The 19,743-nt window shown below is 59.0% G+C and overlaps 1 protein-coding gene across 11 annotated transcripts in view; it reads left to right on the top strand.

Annotated features, from left to right (window-relative positions):
* Crtc1 (CREB regulated transcription coactivator 1) overlaps nucleotides 1-19,743 on the top strand; it is a 69,873-nt gene that overhangs the window by 44,637 nt on the left and 5,493 nt on the right. For 4 of the 11 annotated variants that reach the window (XM_076845635.1, XM_076845616.1, XM_076845575.1 and 1 more), the window contains exons 3-12: nucleotides 661-708; nucleotides 2,246-2,383; nucleotides 3,437-3,498; nucleotides 5,519-5,613; nucleotides 7,715-7,800; nucleotides 9,961-10,001; nucleotides 10,457-10,677; nucleotides 14,998-15,131; nucleotides 17,174-17,485; nucleotides 19,480-19,584. In XM_076845635.1, the coding sequence (XP_076701750.1) occupies nucleotides 661-708; nucleotides 2,246-2,383; nucleotides 3,437-3,498; nucleotides 5,519-5,613; nucleotides 7,715-7,800; nucleotides 9,961-10,001; nucleotides 10,457-10,677; nucleotides 14,998-15,131; nucleotides 17,174-17,485; nucleotides 19,480-19,584 (1,242 nt within the window). The remainder of the gene's footprint in view (nucleotides 1-660; nucleotides 709-2,245; nucleotides 2,384-3,436; nucleotides 3,499-5,518; nucleotides 5,614-7,714; nucleotides 7,801-9,960; nucleotides 10,002-10,456; nucleotides 10,678-14,997; nucleotides 15,132-17,173; nucleotides 17,486-19,479; nucleotides 19,585-19,743) is intronic. The other 7 variants (XM_076845673.1, XM_076845645.1, XM_076845597.1 and 4 more) reach the window with 3 other exon arrangements.

Here is a 19,743-nt window from a genome sequence, read left to right as displayed (position 1 = left end):
CAGGCTGCAGGCCGCTGCACACGGCCTTATCAAACACAACGGGAGATAAGGTCCCAGGATCCTCTGCCTGGCCTCTGGTCTGCAGGTGGAAGCAGGAGCCGGTGGTGGGGTCAGATGTGATTCAGGGCCACCTTCAGGGCAGTGTCTGGGCTCTGCATAGACAGGTCCCCCCAGTGATCATACCCCTGTCCAGTGCTGGGGAGAGTTGTGGAACTAGCCCTGTCCCTGAGTACTGGCAGGCCTGTTGGAACTGAGGGCCGTCCCCCGGGAGCTCAGTGTCTCTTGCACCGTGGCAGGGATGGGTGCCGCCGCAGGCTGGCTTGGGGTCTGCCAGGATCGGTTCCTCAGGGCGCCTCATCTAGCAGACGCTCAGGGGTCGTCTCTGGTTCCCTGCGTCCTCCCTGTCGAGGCCCTTGCTGAGTCGGTCTCCCCGCCCCCCCCCCCAGCTCTCCCTTCCTCTGTTTCTGCATCTCTTCTTCCTTCCAGAAGGACATCTCTCTGGGCATCTCCTCTGCTCAGCCCCACATGGGGCCCAGACCAAGCCCTCTCAGGCATGGGGTGTGGGGTCCTCCTGGGCATCTGTCGCGGGAGGCTCATGGCCTGGGGCCCACGCGTCCTGCCTGCTGGGCATCTCAGAGTCTCGGTTCTTTGCATTTTCAGCCCAGCGGATTTCTGGGGGAGGCCCTGGCAGCGGCTCCTGTCTCTCTGGTAATTGAGCCCCCAGGCTGAGGCCGTGGCATCCCCAGCGCCAGCCTGCAAGACCCTGACATGTGTGAGGTTGCTGGTGTCCCCCAGTCCCCCATGTGGCTGCCCCTGTGGCTCCCAGGGAGACATCCTGTCCGCCAAATGGAAATGGATCTGCTCCCCACTCCTGTCTCGGGAAATATGTATGGTTGCATCAAGAGCCCCCCCCCCACTCTTGGGGTCTGCCTGGGGCAGATGCCACGTCTGCATATCCCAGTCTGGGGTCCCCCTGAGCAGAATCCGAGCATGTGCCCCCAGCGCTGCATGGTCCATCCCTCCAAACACACGCACGTCCGCGTGTGCACGTGTCTCGTGGGGCCGGCAGGCAGGGTTTGGTGAGCTGGGGCGTGGCTGGCCCAGCTCCATTCCCCTCTGGCTCGGCTTCAGCCGCCTTGGTTTCCCCTTTGGGTTTCAAGACTTTCTGAAAGATAAGTGGCCCTGCCCTCTAGGCCTCACAGTGAGCCTGTTGGGGACAGAAGTGTAGCAATACCCAAGCCAGCAGGATCTCCACTGGGTGAAAGGCAGATTTGGGAGTCCCCATTGAGTCCCCCAGACAGGCAGCCCTGAGCCCTGTAGGTGGGAAAGGACAGCAGTTCCGGACACTGACTTTGTCCTGGAAGGGGCGGTTCATTGAACCCCAGGGTTGCCTTTTGCTCAACTGCCCAGAGAAGACAGCAGGGCCAGGGGCCAGATGGCTAGGTAGGGGGACCCACAGTGTCCAGAACTGGCAGAGGCAGCTGACCTAGCTCTGGTCAGATGGTAAGAGGGCAGCGCAGGGCCAGGGTAGGCAGAGTGCAGGCTCCCAGTGGCCCCTGGGGCACAGAGCCTGACAGGGGCAAGGCCTGGCTGGGGACCTCGTGCAAACCCCAGGTGCTGGAAGGAAGCCCCATCCGGTGAAGTTGTGGGCCAGGGCTCTGGGTGGCGCCTGGCTAAGGCGGTGAGGAGGGTGTGTGAGGCCCAGTTTCCGTGAGGAGCAGCATTGGGCTTCACTAGGAAGCCGCCTGGGAGCCAGCGCTTGGCCAGGTGGGCCAGCAGCAGTTCTCTGCAGAAGCCCCCAGGCCTCCCTTGGCAGCCCCTCCAGGGATGATGCAGCAGGGCTAGAAGGCCGTCGGGCCTGAGGGAGGGGCGGAGCCTGTGTGCACCGGGTAAGGCCGGGGCGGAGGTTGCTCAGGCCGCCGCACCCTGGCACCCTGGCCAGCACTGGGCCCCGAGCTTGTGCTGCTCTGCCTGGCCCGTGCATGCCAGCTGCACTGCACGCCTGTCCCCGGCGCCAGACACCCTGCCAGCTCTCGCACCCCCATCCCCAGTGCTCGAAGGGCTGGGGAGCTGGGGCCCCAGAGACCCCCGTCTCAGCCTTCAGAATGGTACCCAAGGGTGTCTCTGGAGTGGGTGTCCCTGAGGTCAGATCCTGGGGCAGAGCGGGGGAGATACCAGGTCACAGTTGATAACCACTGTTTGGGTTTCTCTGTTTCGATTTCCTCCCACCCCCTCTTTTTCCCAGACACCCTTCCAGTCCTCAGGCCTGGACACCAGCCGGACCACCCGACATCACGGGCTAGTGGACCGAGTGTATCGGGAACGTGGCCGGCTTGGCTCCCCGCACCGCCGGCCCCTGTCAGTGGACAAACATGGACGGCAGATATCCTTTTTCCCAGAGAACATGTAGGCAGGGATGAGGTCCCCCGGTCAGTAGCTACACGACTCTGAGTTGGCCTGCAGTTGCTGATGGGGGGCCTGCTGCTGGCTCTGGAGATGGACTCAGCCACCCAGGGGGCTTCCTAGAGCAGGCAGTGCCACAAGCCAAGGAGCCTTTGTTCTGACCCCTTGGAGCTAGGGTGACCCAGGGAGCGCCTCCCAAGGCAGGAGCTGAGGCAGGAGACGCTGGCCCACAGAGGGTCCTAGCAAGGCAGTGGGGCCCGGAGGGCCATGAGTGGGAGCCCGTGTCTCAGGACTGTGGGCTGATGGGGCCCTCGTGGGCAGTGCATGGGGGTGCCCAGCCCAGGCAGCTGAGGGAAGGGTCTGAGGGTGGCTCCATTTCTACAAGACATATGTGAAATTTGCATCTGTTCCTCGGCCAAGCAGAGATCTTCCAGATTCCCCCCGCCCCAGCTCGGCCACCCCTTGGTGCTCCGCCAGCCGGGCCCCCAGCACCAGAATCTGAGCAGCCTCAGGTGGTTCCTGGGATCCCCAGCTCTGCAGAGCAGACGCCTGTTCTCTGCTGCTCATTTCCGCGGGCTGGGGAAGCGCAACCAGCTGAGTCCCAGACCGGACCCTCAAGCCCCGGGAGCGGCCCCATCAGCCCAGAATTAAGAGGCGAGACCTGGGTCAGCTGAACCAGACTCCCCGCTGTGCCTGCGGCCGGTTTCACGGTGCAGGCCCCTCTTGGACGGGGTGCAGGCCGCACGTGCACTTGCAAGAGGACAGCGTTGAGTGGTAGGTGGAGTGGGGCCGCACCCCCGGGGAGCCCCTATGGCCTGGGCTGCTCACAGCCAGGCAGGAAAGGCCGGCAGGAAGCGCCTGTGAGGCAGCAGCGGACACCCCGCCCCGCCGGCTCCAGCTGTGTGCAGGCCTGGCCCCCGCAGCTCCAGCAGCAGGGCCGCTGGGCTGCAGGGGTCTTCCTGCTCAGTGGCCACGAGCACTTTGGTGCAGGCAGGCTCAAGCCCACAGTGCATCCCCCTTAACTCACACTCACGCCGACAGCTGTCCATACGGCTCCGTGTATCTGTCACCACCCGCGGACACCAGCTGGAGGAGGTCAGTGGGCAGAGCTGGCTCCCAGCCCCCACCCACTCGGTGGGAACAAAACTAAACTTTCACCATAGTAGTGCATAGAAAAGCCGTGAGGGCGGAGTTACTCAAAATGAGAAAACGAAGACACATCCCCAAGTTTCTAGAAATCACTGTCACTCTATAATGCCAGAGCTCTGCCTAGGGGATCTTCAACACGTCCTCACTTTTGTCTATTTCTTTATTTTCTTTACCTCAAATTGCCACTTGCTGTTTCATTGATGCTTGATGAGCAGTTTTTCATGTTACCGAACAAATTATTGAAGATGCACTCGTTCAAGGTTTCTATAGGCTGAGTGCAGTGGTGCATACCTGTCATCCCGGCGGCTCTAGAGGCTGAGGCAGGAGGATCGAAGTTCAAAACCAGCCTCAGCAAAAGGGAGGCACTAAGCAACTCAGAGGGACCCTGTCTCTAAATAAAATCCAAAATAGGGCTGGGGATAGTGGTCCAATGCCCCTGAGTTCGATCCCCGCTACCCTGCCCCCTTAAAAAAATTTTCTAGGCTTGTGCTAGAAGACTAGGAAAATGCATAAAGGTGTATAGAAGAGAAAAAGTCACATCTTTAGAACTGTGCATAGCATTCATGGTGCATTAGGTGCTGTAAGTCATCTAGAGATGTGCTTAGAGTCTACACAGATGCCATTTCATAGAAGGGACTTGAGCATTCATGGATATTGGTGTCTGAGTAGGATCCTGGGACCAACCTTCCAAGGAACAGATATGGAAGGACAACTGGATACACATGCACACCACATGCGCAACCATATGTGCACACGCACACACGTAATTTCATGACATGATACAGTCACATAGTTAAGTATCCACCAAGCACACATTAGCTGATACACAACAGACACAACTGTGTGGCTTAGGCTCTGTTTTCCCATTTTAGACATAGACATTGAGCACAGAGAAGCCAGAACACTGACTCAGGGACACACAGCTGGTTGGGGGCAGGGCTAGAATCCAGGGTTCAAGACTCCTTTGACCTGCGCCATTGTATCCTTTTCTCCTTGGACCACATTTCCTCTAGTCACTCTTAGAGGCTGGGATATCTCCACTGGGCGCACATTGGCCCTTAGTCTCCTCCTTGGATTGACAGCTCTGCAGCTGGACCCACATTTTCCTGTCTAGGAGTTGTTCTGGGGACCCTCTCTCGAGGCACTTCTAGCTGGGAGCAGATTGGCTGACCCTGGTCGTTTTTTTTTGGTACCAAGGATTGAACCCAGGGTGCTTAACCGCAGAGCCACATCCCCAGCCCTTTTTTTTCCCTTTTATTTAGAGACAGGGACTCACTGGCTAATACTCTGAGGCTGGCTTTGAACTCGAAATCCTCCTGCCTCAGCCTCCTGAGCTGCTGGGATTACAGGTGTGGACCATCATGCCTGGCTCACCCTGGCCTTTCTTGTCAGTTTCCCCACAGGAGTTCCCAGGACAGAGTCTCCACCAGGTTCCTTCCAGGGTCCGACCGGTTGGAGCAGGACTGCTCCTCCCCAGTTTCCCACCAAGGGGGTACCCAGGGGTCTCTCTGAACCTCCCTTTCTATCCATCACAGCATGTTTGAGACTGAGCATCTAGAGGACATACTCACCCACTTGTGTTTGTCACCAGGAGGGGACCTAAGGCCAGGCCCCTGTGGGACCATCAGGCTCCCTCGGGGAATTTCAACAGGAAGGGCCATCCTGTCCCTGAAGCCAGGACTCCCTACTGAAGGGGCAGGCAGGGGCCGTTGGGAACAGAGGGACAGCTTTGCTGTTGATCTGGATTTCAGAGGGCTTTGTGAACAAAAACTGCTTGAGTCCAGTGGTCCTGTTCAAAATGATGTCCTTCTGCTCAGGTGCAGCAGTTTGAAAAATGACTACATCTGCCACCCTGTCCCATGGGGTGTGTCCTGGGCAGGGCACATAGTGCGGGGCTGTAGTGTGGCTGTGGTCATGACTCCTCTTCATTCTGGGGGAGTCTCACTGTCTCTCCCCTCTCCCCCAGGACCAATTCAGACTCCGCCCTTCACCAGAGCACAATGACGCCCACCCAGTCAGAATCCTTTACGGGTGGATCTCAGGATGCACACCAGAAAAGAGGTATGAGAGGGGACTCGGCGTCTTTGCTGGGGTCAGGCAAGCCCAGCAGGTGGCCCTTGTGCTCTGGAGGTTGGCAGTCCATGGGTGGGCAGGCTTTCAAAGAAGGACCCAGGCTGTGCCAAGGACAAGGAGAGGGGCTCAGGGAAACTTCAGAGTGGGGCTGCTTGGATTGGGTTTTAAAGGATGCATGGGAGTTTTCTAGGCAGAGAAAACCTTGCAAATACATGAGAGTCCAGGACTCTTGGATTCAGGGTAGGGCCGTGAAGACTGGGTGCTGTTCAAATAATTATTTCAAATGCAGGGGCAGTGAGCCTGTGTAAAAGGGCATTTACCAGCTCAGGACTGTAGTCTAGGGTCGGACCTCTAGCTTCAGGCACTGCTTGATCTAGGATTTCACACTGGACTACTTTCCAGCTGTGCTGGTAAGAACTGTTCCCCGCAGCTCCTGAGCTCATTCTGGCTATAGCGGGTGAGAAAGGGCCCGTCTCTCCCTAGCTCTTGCTAGGTGCCTCCTTTCCAGGCCACTGTTCCCAGGTCCTCGGCTCTGCCCTGGAGCCAGGCATGGAGCAGCATCCTGGGAACCTTCAAGCGAGTAGATGTTTTAGAGACTGGGGAGCAGCCAGGCGCAGTGGCACACACCTGTAATCCATTAATTTGGAACATTCAGACAAGAAGATCCAAGTTCAAAGCCAGCCTCAGCAACTTAGCAAGGCCCTGAGCAAAATAAAAAGGCCCTGTCTCAAAATAAAAAATAAAAAAGGGCTGGGGATGTGGCTCAGCAGCTAAGTGACCCTGGGCTCAACCCCAGAACCAAAACAGTGAAAACAGAGCTGGGTAGTGTCATCCAGAGAGGGGTTGTCGACGCTTTGAGGCCAGGCCCGGGAAGCCCCATGTGCTTGTCATCTGGCCTGAGACCCCCGGAGCCATAGAGTGACCTGGAGTGAAATGCCCAGGTGCCACTTGTTTTGTGATAGTGTTTCACTGGGTGGGTGTATAAATGTGCCAGGAGACCCTGCTGATAGGATTGTCACCGGAACCTGAGCCCTGGGAGTCCCGACAGGTGGGCAACAGGTGCAGGAGGTAGAAGGGCAGGTTCTGGGGTGCCAGCCTGGGTCACCTCCTCCCGGCCTGTGGGCACTGCCTGGGGCCTTCTTTCTGTGGCCAGCAGCGAGACTGTCCTCAGATTGCTGCCTGTCCTGGTGGGTCCCCGCAAGCACAGGGCTTTTAGGGGGTAGGCAGGCACAAGGATGTCACTGTCCCTGAGGACGCTCTGTGACCATGGGCGGAAGGCAAGACCCAGACCCTTGCTGCTTAGAATCCAGCTGGTCTTGGAGTCACAATCAGAGGCATCACTCATCCCTGCGCTCCCAAGAGGGGCCCAGGCAGTGCCAGGATTGGAGTTCTCCCGCTGCCTCGCCACACCTGCCAGCCCACGTGTCACAGAGTTTGTGACAGATCTGGCTGGTTCCTCATGGCATGCTCAGAGGTGAATGAAAAAAAAGCACCTCTAGCAGGTACAGAGGCGGGGCAGCGGGCACTCTTGCCTCGACTGAAAGTCTAAGGAACGGGCTTCAGCCGTGGCTCATCCGAGTGATGCCATCCTGTCCCTCCGTCCTGTCCCTCGGTCCTTCTGGACCCTCTGTCTTAGAACAGTCATCACAGCTGACTCAAAAGGCTGCTGTCACTGTGCCCGCTGACATCAGGCCTAGTGGCTGACCCCCTGTGCTCGGTGCTGGTGGCCCAAGAGGAGCCCAGCCAGCACCGAGAGGGGCAGCAGCCCAGGTGGGAGCAGATGTCTGCGGGGGGCGGGGGGGGCAGTCGCTCACACAGACTACGCTGTCTGCTGCCCACGGAGGTGCCATGGAGGCCGGGTCAGTGCCAGGAGGTGGAGTCGACATGGCCGCGGGCTCCAGGGCTTTGGTTTTCATTTCTTTGTAAGATACAGATTCTCAGGCTTATCTGATTTTTTAAAAAATGAGACCCTTTTTTGTAACTTTAGTTGAAGCCCCAGAAATGACCATGAGGAAAGTTCCAGCTTCACCCCAGCCCTGGCCGTCAGGGAGGTTGTCCTCTTTCTGAGTGTCCTCCTCCCCTGTCCCAGTCTTACTATTAACAGTCCCAGGAATGGAGGAGACCACGACCGAAGCAGATAAAAACCTTCCCAAGCAAGCGTGGGACACCAAGAAGGTAAGAGCCCGGGGCTCCGGAGGCCTGTTCCTTGCTCCTTCAGGCCAGGCCAGGACGAGATAACAGAGTGACGTGTGGAGGTGGGTCGCCCTCCCAGACCTGCCCCCCACACACAGATTTGCCTGTGCCCGGGTTCCAGGGGCCCTTAAGCCTGCTTAATGCTAACAGCAGGACCGTCACACGGCAGAAGCCACCCTTTAAAACCCGTGGCTGGTCAGGTTTCAGCAGAAAGTAGAGCAGCACAGACGGCCCATGCCATCCCAGCCACGGCCATCTGGGCGTGGGGCAGGAGGACGGTGAGTGTGAGACCCCCCTGGGCAACTGAAGGAGAAAACCGCTTCTCCCCTCCAAGAAAGAAATGGAGCAGCCGCCCCCTGTCCCTGTCCCAATCTTATTATTAACAGTCCCAGGAGGCTTTTCAGAGGTGTTGACACAAGAAATCCCCCCTTGGGAATGCAGTTGCAGCGAGGGGGTGCATTTAGAAGTGCTTATGCAGAGCTTTCAGAATAAGCGGAAACCACCCGAATGTTGGGGGGGGGTTGTTATGAGATGACCCTCAGTCGCTCTGAGTTGGGATTTTTAAAGGAATTCTGAGGAAATAAGAGACACTCGAGGTAGTGCAGTTACCTCGCAAGGTCAGAATGAGGGTGCTTGAGAAGGGGGGGCTCAGGGTATAGCAGTCGCCCTCAGCACCACAAAAATCAGGAAGAGAAAAAGCAAAAAAATCTAACCCGAATGAAATTGCACAACCACTAAATGTCTGGTAGAGCCGAAAAGTAGGTTCTGGTCTGTTGGCGCAACTGGATGTCACCTTTCCATTACAGAGAGCAAAACAGGCTAGTGCCTCGGAGGGGCCGTAGGGATGGCGGAGAATGAGGAGTGGCTCTTCAGTACTTCAGAAACCCGTTAATGTCTCCCGTAAAGTTCGTGGAAGCTTTTCAAAGTATCCCTCAGAAAGCCGGCGCCCGCAGGTGGTGCAGACACGGGTCCTGGAGGGACTGTCCACTCCAGCACGCGGATACCCTGGCCCCGTAGAAACCCGTCCCTGGGCATTTGCTGCAGAGGCCTGGCGCCTGCTGGCTCCCTGCCACCACTGTACCCGAGGTGCAGCTGCCAGGCAGAGCCTCCCTCCACTAGTGGGTGCGCCTTTCCCCGCTGGTGGTTCCTGAGAGCTCAGCCAGCAGAGTTGTCGCAGGCCCTGGCGGCAGACTAGAAATTAGAAAACATGACTCGCTTGGAGGCTCCTCTCAGGAGACGGGTCTTTCTCTGTCACACCCGTGAGGTCAGAAGCACAGTCCTGGGGGCCCTGCCCATAACCACAGTCCCCGGGCCCCGCAGGATCCTGTCTCCCTGTCCATGGACTCATGAATGCCCATATGGCAGAGAAGTGCTTTGGGACCAGATGGGGGCCACACCTCTGAGTGTCGCAGGAGGGCAGGTCCTCATGGAAGGAGAGGCCCCCTTGTGGGAGCCTCTGGACCGAGTTGAGGCGTCTGGCCCAGCCCACCTCATTCTTCCTGACCTGGTGCTCTCCACTGCTTTGGTGGCTTCTCATGGAGTCGCCCCATGGCCACCAAGCAAAAGCACCCCTGCTCTAGGCACCCCAGCTGTCTCCGTCCAGGGACAGAGGTCGGGGAAGCTCGGTGAGCACTCAGCCCCGGGCACCCGGGCCCCAGCAGCCCCTCTGCACAGCTGACAGCGTACTGCCATGGAAAGCCCTGGGGACATGAGGAGCTGGCACACAGGTTCTGCCCAGATGCCTGCTCTGACAAGGCACCACGTCACCCTTTGTCTGTGGCCCCCACCAACCAAGCAGCCGGAGTGGAACTGTGCCCTCTCCCTGCCAAGGGCAGGAGCTGGGGTGGGGCCTGTGGGAAGAGCCTCCCCACATGACTCTTGACTCTGGGCTCGGCCTCTCTACCTGGTGGGGCCACTTGTGTCCTCTGTGGGACACTCAGAGGCCACTATGGGCTGTGCCATGTGAAGTGCCTGAGCCAAGGTGGGATTTCTCCCTCCCTGCGTGGTCCGCGTATTCTGGAAGTGTCCCTAGCCGATAAGCTTGGTGCGCGAGGAACAGCTCTTGGCGCCATGGGAAGGTCGTATAGTGTGCATGAAGAGGCCCCTGGGGTCTGGCTCAGCCTCTGCTGTCTTCTCTTTCAGACGGGGTCCAGGCCCAAGTCCTGTGAGGTCCCCGGAATCAAGTAAGTCCCCGCAGGGCCTGCCCACACACCCTCAGCCATGGGGGCTGCGTGGGCTCCCCCAGGCTCCCACCCGCCATGAGCCTGCACGTCCTGGTGAGGGACACTATGGTGGCCACCCAGCAAGTCCTGTCTTGGGCCGGTTCCAGCCCCTTGCTGCCCGAGTCAGAGCCTACCCTGTCCCTGGAGAGGACAGCCCTCCCTGGGCAACAGAAAGTGTTGTCCCCACCCTCCCCTTCCCCTCCCTGGGGGTAGGCTGCTTCCTGAAGTCACTGGTGATGCCCTGGCAGCCATCTTATGAGCCTGGCAGCACCTGACTGAGGAACGTCATTTTACACCTGCTCGTATTCTCCTGATAGCCCCCTCCTGCCCCTGCCGCAGTTTCTGGGGGCGACCCGGCCGGTCGGCTGGCCGCTGTCCCCAGATCTCACCTGTGCCCCTGTCTGGCCTTCCCCCAGCATCTTCCCATCCGCCGACCAGGAAAACACTACAGCCCTGATCCCCGCCACCCACAACACGGGGGGCTCCCTACCCGACCTGACCAACATCCACTTCCCCTCCCCCCTCCCGACCCCCCTGGACCCCGAGGAGCCCACCTTCCCTGCGCTGAGCAGCTCCAGCAGCACTGGCAACCTCGCCGCCAACCTGACGCACCTGGGCATCGGTGGCGCCGGCCAGGGTAAGGGCCCGCAGCATGGCCCCAAGCTCGAGGTGCCCGGGCTTTGCTCCTTGTAGAGGACTGTCTCCTGAAGGTGGCATATCCATTCAGATGGTGGCTTAACTGTCGTGTCCACAGTGCCAGGCACCTGGAGGGTGGAGATGAGGGGTGACAGACCTGCTGCAGGGGCTCAGCATTGCCAGGTTGACCGACAGCAAAGGCCCCCGGCCCTCCCCGCCGCCTAGGCCCAGCCTGGGCAGAGAAGGGTGGGATGTGAGGGGTGCATGCTGCCTCCAGGGGTCCAGTTGCAGCTTTGAGGGTACCAAGTGGCTTCAGAGAGGCTGGGGAGCCTAGGAGCAGAGCCCTGGAAGTGGGTCATGCTGTCCCCCATCCCTCCTTGCCCCATCCCCACACTGGGGACAGAAATGAGCCTGACCTGCTCCTTCTCATCATGTCGGACGGCTTGCTTTGTGACATTTTATTCTGGCCCCTCCCTGTTCTTTACACCTATTCCTCCCCTGGCCTGGTCCAGGGCTCGTCCCACGGGCTCTTTGCCTGTCCCAGGAGCTCCCAGCTTTGCTCTGTCCCTGTTCTTTCTGGGGATTGTCCACTGGTGGCTCCCTGAGGACTGTGGAGTTATCCCCTTTAACTCCTGTGTTCTCTCTCTCTCTCTCTCTCTCTCTCTCTCTGTCTCTCTCTCACACACACACACACACATACACACACACACACACACAACACCCACCCTTTATTAATCTAGACCTAGCAACTCTCCCATCAGGACCTGACCCAGCTTGACCCTTCCTCCTGCTCACTTGCCTCGGCCCTGCCCAGCCTCTTCTCTGACCTAGAACATGACCAGCCCATGACCTGCCTCTGTTGGCCTCATCTCCCTCCCCATACAACCTTTGGAGCCCAGGTCACCCTCCACCCTCCTTCTCGTCTCCCTGCTTGCCCCACAGCTGGATGAACTCACTCAGGGCCTTTGCACATACTACCCTGATCCTGTGCTGCTCCCGCCTTACCTACCTCGTCCTACCTGTCCCCTGACTGTCCCCTGACCTCTCATGCTGTGCTGCATTTCTGTATTTGCTCTTAGCGTTGCCACATGTTCTTCAGCTGTCCCTTGCACTGGGCCTCAATTTCCCAGGTCCCTGCCATGACACCTATACCCTTGTTTGCTGTTTAGGGTGTGCATTTGCATCTGGGGCAGGCATCTGACTTCCAGAGAAGAGATGCCCCAGGTGGTAGGACAGGCAGAAGGGCTTCTGTGGGGCACATAGCGGGTGTGGATGACACAGGCCCTGTTCCGACCCAAGAACAAGCCAGCACTCCCCCCACCCGTGAGCCCATCCTGCCTCCGCCACAGGTTCAGCGGCAGCGCCACGCAGGCTTTTCCATGAGAGCATCACACGCTAAAATGCATACTTGGCAGAGTCCCCCTGGCTGCCCTGGGAGAAGGGGCTCTCAGGAGAGTGTTCAGGGTCTGGAGAGAGAGGGAATCTCGTTGGATGCTTTGCAGATAGATGTCAGGGTGACACTAACCAGCCTGGGAGCCAGGTCACCCGAGGTGGGGAAGCAAGCAGGAAGCCGTAGCTTGCTCCTGTTGCAGGTGCCAGCAGGGCAGGGGGCGGGCAAGATGATGCCGGGTGTGTGTGTGTGTGTGTGTGTGTACGCACGCATGCTGCTGGGCATCAAACCAAGGTCTCTCCTGTGCTAGGCAGGCTTCCTGCTACTGAGCTCCCTCCATCCCCCAGAGACCTGGCCAGACTGGTGGCGCCTGCCCGCACATGGCCTGTGCAAAGTAAAATCCAAAGGTCAGCTCTGGGGCTGCCAGTGCCCCCCCCCAGTGCAGAAGCCACCACCTTCCACACCCGTTCTCCCCATGCCAGAGCTCCCCCTCTGCTGCCTGCAGGTCCCTAGCTGGCCCCCAGAGCCTGCACCTCCATCCCACGCCCAGTCTAAACAAGCACAGGAAAGAGCCCACGTGGAGGCGAGAGGCGGCCAGGGTGTGGGCCCGGAGCACCGGCCCAGGAACGCCCGACACCAGTGCCGTTGTTTGTGGAGCTGCCGTTCCAGCAGCTCCCCTAGCAGGGACTCTGCTTTCTGGGTGCTTTTTAAATAAAGCTGAGCTGCTGGCCACCGGCGCACATGCGTGTTTACCCGCTTCGGGCCCCACCACGAGCCCCACAGGGAAGAAGAGACGCGGGGGGCAGCCCCGGCGTCTCACATTTGCAAAAGCTTTGTCCTGGCTGCTTGCCAGGTCTTGGGAGGGGGGCAGGCCCTGGGGGCCCTTCCTGGCACAGCTCCGAGGCCGGCCGTGCCTGCCAGCAGGGCTTGCGTGCCACAGGGCGGGCTCCTGCCACCTGGCCCACCCAGCCCGCCCTCCTGGCAGCTCTCCCTGCCCGCCCGCCCCAGAGTTCCCCTCCAGCTGGCCATGTTCCCGCTCCAGAGGTGAGCCAGGTTGCTGAAAGGCATACAATAGCAAGATGCTGTGTCTGCCCTGCTGGCCCGACTGGCCCCTCTGGGGTGGTGGCCGCCCTGTGTGAGGCTGGGCACTCGCCTGGCAGGGAGTTAAAGACTCTTGTATTCAGGACAGATGTTGGAGGTGGGCAGCCGAAGGGCAAACCAGCTGGTGGTGTATTTTGTGTGGTACATGATTGTGTGTGTGTGCGTGTGTGTGACTTCAAATCCACATTTAAAAATCAGGCAGTTGGTGTGGAAGTATTGGTTTCCAGCTTCTCTTGGAGAGAGAAGGCAGGTGACAGCAGGTCAGTGTTCTGCGCTGATGATGAGCCACAGGCCCCACGTCCACCTCCTGCAAGCGCTTAGCACAGGCTGCGCCCCTTACTGAGCCCTGACATCTGCTCCTGACCTGAGAACCAAATGTTCCTTGGCCCCACCAAACATACAAGATAATTGGTGCCCAGATCCAACAGGGCGGCCTGCGGTGCTGACTCCTAGTTTCCTCTGAACAGGTGCCTCCCAGACTTCTGCTTGGGCTTTCATTGATGTCCCTTTGACATCATTGGTCCTGATGCCCAGGGTCTGTGCAGACACCAGCGCTGCCCCCATCCCATGTGAGCTGAGCAGAGCCAGCAGGGCGTCCATGGGGAAGTCCAGGCATGACCCAGCTTGCCCCAGCGAGCAGCTGCCCTGGGCATGGGGAAGACTGCCTGTCGTCTCCTGGCATGTGCTGGGTGTGTTCCCACAGACCTGTAAACCCGCCGCCCCGTCTGCCAGAACACAGTTGCTTTGGTGCCCTGGGCGGATGGGCCCCGGATCTCCCAGGGTGAGTCAGGCAGTTTCAGCCGGCCTTGGCTGCAGGCCAGACTCTCCCAAGCCTGCTTGTGACCTCACTGGGGCTTCACGGTGAACCTGAGTGCAGCTGTTATCATCTTCATCTCACTGACAGGGAAACTGAGTGTCAGGGTGGGTGTGGGTCAGGCTGGGCCCCAGGGTTCCTCTCATGAGGCCTGCTGTGTGCTTGGCATGGTGCCCAGGAGAGCCCAACAGCCCAAACGGCTGCCACCTTGTCCTCGATCTTACCTGCTCTTTCACTACAGTGGTATCCGGGGATCACATTGCTCAGGGTGAGGGCCTCGGAAGCCGGGGTGAAGGAAGGGGCAAGGTGCGGGCTCCTGGCAGGAGCCCCTTCAGGGACAGGGAGAACGTGAAGGAATCAGGTCTGAGTTGGGCAGCCTGGTGGGGGGCACTCTGGTGCAGGAGGATGGCGTGGATTGGGGCACTGTGGAACCATGAGGGGCTGCTCAGGGAGCGGACATGCCCATTGGAGGAGGAGTGCTGAGCCTGTGGAGGAAGCCACAGCACAGACTTGCCTAAAGCTAGCTCCGACCTGAGCCCACTTCAACACAAAAAGGGGGTTTATTGTCTGAAGCCAGAAAATACCACTCTGGCTGGAGAGAGCTCAGTCCTTGCCTGTCCCCTTCAGCCCTCCAGCTGGTGGATCTTTTCCTTGTGTGGAATGTGCCCCCCCAACAGACAGCCCTTCCTGGAGTTTCCATCCAAAATCCCAAGGCAGACTCTCATTGGGTCAGCCTGGTCACATGCCTATCTGGGGACCAATCATGCTCCAGGAGTGGGGAAGTGCTGATTGGGCCTGTGGGTCACACCCCTGCTGGAGGAGTGGTGGGGTTAACTAGGAGGGCAAGAGGAAGATGGCCGCACTGGGCAGAGGGACTCCCCAGCTTTGGCCATTGGGAAGTGCCCACTGGCTTCTGTCTGAGCACCTGGGCTGTCCCTATGCAGCGTGACCGTGGGGGTGTGAGTGGCTTTGGCCTCCCTCACACCGTCCTCCCCGCCTCCCTTCTTCCTTTCCAGGGATGAACACGCCGGGCTCCTCTCCACAGCACAGACCTGCTGGTGTCAGCCCGCTGTCCCTGAGCACAGAAGCAAGGAGGCAGCAGGCCCAGCAGGTGTCGCCCACCTTGTCCCCACTGTCACCCATCACTCAGGTGCGAGGGTGAGGTGGGTGGGGAAGGTGAGGGCTCAACTCTGCCCCTCCAAGAGGCCCCTGCCCCTTCAGGGGACGGTGGAATCCAAGAAGATTCCCTGTTGATTTTCAACCACAGGGAAAATGTACGAGTCAGCGGTCCTAGAGTCCCCTGTGCCTGACCCAGGCAGAGGCCGTGAAGGGGGCTCCTGCGGGTTCCATGAGCATCCTCCACTAAGCTGCTTCCCTTCCTCATGGTCTGGTTGACTTTTCCGTAATGGAATGGTCAGCAAGCTTGGATTCACTGTTTCAGTTTGCCACAGGGCTCCGTCTACTCTCCTCTGCTTCTCATGTTGGTGTCCCTCTGTCCATCTCGGGTTTTCAACTCACTGTTGTAAATTTTCATGATATTCTATGGTCCTTTTTCTTCCTGTAAAGTCAGTAGGGGCTTTCCATTTTCATTTCTGATTTTAGTATTTTCAGTCACTTCTCTTTGACATGATAAATCCTGCCTTGTAGAGTGAGGGAGAAATGATTTCCTTTTTTCGGGGGTGGGGGGAGTTTAAGAAGCATTTCAATTCCTGCTCAGAATCTTTGGTAAAATTCAGTGCATTTTGCCACTGAAACCACTTGGCTCTTGGTCTGTCTTTAGTGGGAGTTTTTTAATGACTGGTTCAACTTCCTTACGTATTATAAGACATCTCCTGTTTCTGTCGATTTGTTTTTGGTGGTTTGTGGATTGCTAGGAGTTTGTCTGTTTCAACATCTTTTGCTTTGCTTTGTTTCGATTTTGCTCATCCCAGGGACGGACCCCAGGCCCCGAGCACTCTGGGCAAGCCCTCTTCCACTGAGCTACCACCTGTCCCTATTTTTTAAATACCTTATAGAGAACTTGTTTTGGTTTTAACACGGCCACAATGGCACCATCCACCTACAACAGAATGCACAGTAATCCCCCTCCTGCTGCCAGGCCTGGACCTGGTGACCACCGCGTGCCTCCGTCTGCTTATCAGTGTGTCTTTCTGGGTCAGAATCCACACAGCCCTGGCCAGCTCCTACAGCTGTGTGTCTTTGTGGATTGTCTGGATCCTGGGCCTCCTGCCCCTTTCCTTTTTGAAACTCCTTAAAAAAGTTTTTTGTGAGGGGTGGGGGGGGTACCAGGAATTGAACTCGGGGCACTTGACCACTGAGCCACATCCCCAGCCGTATTTTGTATTTTATTTAGAGGCAGGGTCTCACTGAGTTGCTTAGTGTCTCACTTTTGCTGAGGCTGGCTTTCAACTCGTGATCCTCCTCCTCAGTCTTCCAAACCCCTAGAATTACAGGTGTGTCACTGCACCCAGCTGCTTTTTTAATTTTTAAATTTTAAAGTACCTTTATGTACGTATTTATTTATTTATTTTTACATGGTGCTGAGGATCAAACCCAGTGCCTCTATCACTGAGCCCCAGCCCCTTTCTTGAACCCCACTGCTTATTGGGGGTGGGGCATGTGCCCATGTGCTATAGCTCTTGGGCAGCCATCCTCTCTCAGGGGATGGGATGGGGACCTGGCCCTCCTCACCCTGGGCCTTCCCCCAGGGGCCCCAGGGCTGTGAGCTTCTACACAGAATTTCTAAATACCACCACTACCCTCTGCTTCTTTTCCTCTTGCCAATTCTTTTTTTTCAGTTGTAGTTGACACAATACCTTTATTTTATTTATTTATTTTTATGTGGGGCTGAGGGTCGAACCCAGGGCCTCGCATGTGCTAGGCAAGTGCTCTACCACTGAGCCACAGAGCCAGCCCCTTGCCAATTCTGACAAGGACCTGAGCCAGCCTTGGCCCTGTGACTGTACCAGTGTCTCCATAACCCCCACCTTCCCAGGCTCCCCAGCGTGGACAAGGCTTCACGGCAGGACAGGCCCTGGGTGGGCTCTGCCCTCCCGAGGCTCTGAGTCTCATTGTTGGGAGCACCCAGTCCAGGGGCGGAGCCCACGGGGTTTGTCCACCCGTCATTAACAAGTTTGTGGGGCCTCGGGGACCAGGTCCCTGGGGCTCCACCTGATGACCTCTCCTCCCCAGGCCGTGGCCATGGACGCCCTGTCTCTGGAGCAGCAGCTGCCCTACGCCTTCTTCACCCAGGCTGGCTCCCAACAGCCGTCCCCGCCGCAGCCCCAGCCCCCACCACCTCCACCGCCGGCGTCCCAACAGCAGCCGCCCCCGCCGCCTCCTCAGGTGCCCGTTGGCCTACCCCCGGGAGGCCCTCTGATGCCAAGCGCCAGCCTGACGCGGGGGCCACAGCTGCCCCCGCTCGCGGTCACGGTACCGTCCTCTCTCCCCCAGTCCCCCCCAGAGAACCCGGGCCAGCCATCGATGGGGATTGATATCGCCTCGGTAAGCCTGGGACGGTCCTGTAGGGCCTGGCTGGGGGGCTCGTGGAGGAGGAGACTGGGGGCTGCAGGAGACCCCATTGGGCTGGGCAGGATGGTGGGCCCCCCCGACAGTGTGTGCGAGGGTCAGGATAGAAGCAGACCCTGCCCTGGGCCAGGCCAGGCCAGGTCCTCCACGAGGGCTACTGCTGGGACTCCTTTAGCCGAGGTTGTCACCCTGAGTACTGGTGGGGAAACTGAGGCCTGAGCAGGGTCATTGGCCCCAGACTCCTCCAGGGGCCCCCCTCGGGTTTGACTGCTGAGCACTCCTGCTTGTCCCCGCTCCTGCCGGAAGCCGGCCTGGGAGGTGCCAGGGCGCTTCCTATGGCCTGGGGAACAGCATTCTGGAAGCCCGCTCAGGCTGAGGCCAGGGCCTCGTGAGGTGGTTCAGGCAGCACAGCCCCTGGGGCAGGAAGCCACAGCCCAGAGCAAGGCACGCCCTGCCCGGGGCCAGGCGGAGGCTAACCCTTGAACCCCCATACCTTCCACTAAGGATAGTGAAGCTGTGACCCTGATAACGAGGGTCACAGCTCCACTAAGGACCGTGTTTGGCACACATTTGACCCTCCCGCTTAAGCCTTGGCTCCGGCTGCAGGCTGAAGGCCTTAGAACCTCTTGCTCTGTAAAGAATAGGCAGACCTGCCCTGCGTGAAGCGGGCGGCCCTGTGTGGGGACCCCCATGGCCCAGGCTCTTCCTCTGGTGAAATCACAGCAGGCGCCATGCCCTTGCTCAGGAGCTGGGCCGTCACTGGAAGCGCTGTGTCCCCATCAGGTGCAGAGACAGCCTCTCCAGGGCTCTTGGGTCAGGACTTACTTGGACCACCCAGCACCCCCAGGATCTGCTGGTTTCCACTGGGCACAGACCCGGGTGACCTCTGAGTCTCTGTGCAGACTCAGTGAGTGGGGATCATTTCTTTGTGGTCATTTTCTCCTTGCTGGCTTCTCTGTCACCCATACCCTGTCCCACCTGGACTCCACTCCCTACCCCAGACTGCTTAAAACGGGCCACTGAGAAAATGGAGGTGAAGCAGTATTGGGGTCCTGGATCAACTGAACTGGACCTCATTGAATCACAGGCTCAGAGAAGTTTGGCAGTTTGCCTGGAGGCACACAGCATGGCCAGGTTGGATCAGGACCAGAGTGGGGTCTAAATCTAGGTCCTAGCCTGGCCTGCGCTGCCTTCACTGGGTCTGGCTCAAGGAAGTGGTCAGATCCCTCAGAGGTCTCTCAGGTGGCATAGCCCAGGCAGGCTTGTCCCTAGGGAGGCCTGCAGTGGTGAGCACACAGTGCTGAGAGCCTGTGGCACGTCCAGGGACAGCCTTCCTGTCAGCCCCAGTGAACAGGGTGGGCCAGGCTTGCCCCTGCTGAGGCTGTTGGGAGCAGAGGTCATGCTCCGCCTGCCCTGCTGGGCTTCTCCCGCCCTGTGTGAGGGGCGCATGCTCAGAGGGGCATGTGCCCATGGGGTGTGGGCACTGGTGGTCCTGCGTGTATATAGAGGCGTGTACTTGTGTGTGTCTGGCTACGAGCACATGGGTGCGGGTGTGTGTGGGCTTGTGTGAGTGCAGACTTGTATCTGAGTGCACAAATGGGTGTATGCACACGCCTGGATATGCGTGTGTACACATATTTGTGTAGATGTGCATGTGGGTGTGTGCACATGGCGCTCTCAGCTCTGAGGTGCCCGAGTCCAGGTTGACTCTCCAGTCCCCTCCTGTGGCTCTGGGAAGGCGCGGAGGGAGACCCGTGCTGGGCTCTCGCAGCCCGCTCTTCACTGGAGACCTCAGGCTCAGACGCAGCTCCGGGTGCGGGGTGCCCTGGCTACCTGTGTTGGCACCCACCGTCAAGGCATGCGTGGTGGGAGCCTGCTGGGAGCTCATGGGACCAGCCGCTCCCAGGAAACCAAGACGGGCCCCCGTGCTCGGGGAGCTAGGCCGCGGTCTGACCTGTCTGTCGTCGCAGGCGCCGGCTCTGCAGCAGTACCGCACTAGCGCGGGCTCCCCGGCCAACCAGTCTCCCACCTCGCCTGTCTCCAATCAAGGCTTCTCCCCCGGGAGCTCCCCACAAGTAAGGGACGCCGCCTCCCCTCGCCTGGCCCCGCACTGCAGCCTGCTTCGTGTCCCTGTGTGCCATCGTCTGCTTCACTGCTCACCCATCCCATCTTGTCCCTTCCATGGACCGGGGCTGTGCACGCACCGGGCTGCACCAGGCGGGCCCTGGGGACAG

The sequence above is a fragment of the Callospermophilus lateralis genome, chromosome 1 (assembly GCF_048772815.1).
Source record: "Callospermophilus lateralis isolate mCalLat2 chromosome 1, mCalLat2.hap1, whole genome shotgun sequence".
NCBI classification, from domain to species: Eukaryota; Metazoa; Chordata; class Mammalia; order Rodentia; family Sciuridae; genus Callospermophilus; species Callospermophilus lateralis.
The sequence above is the reverse complement of the archived record's forward strand: the minus strand, read 5'-3'. Positions and strand labels throughout refer to the sequence as shown.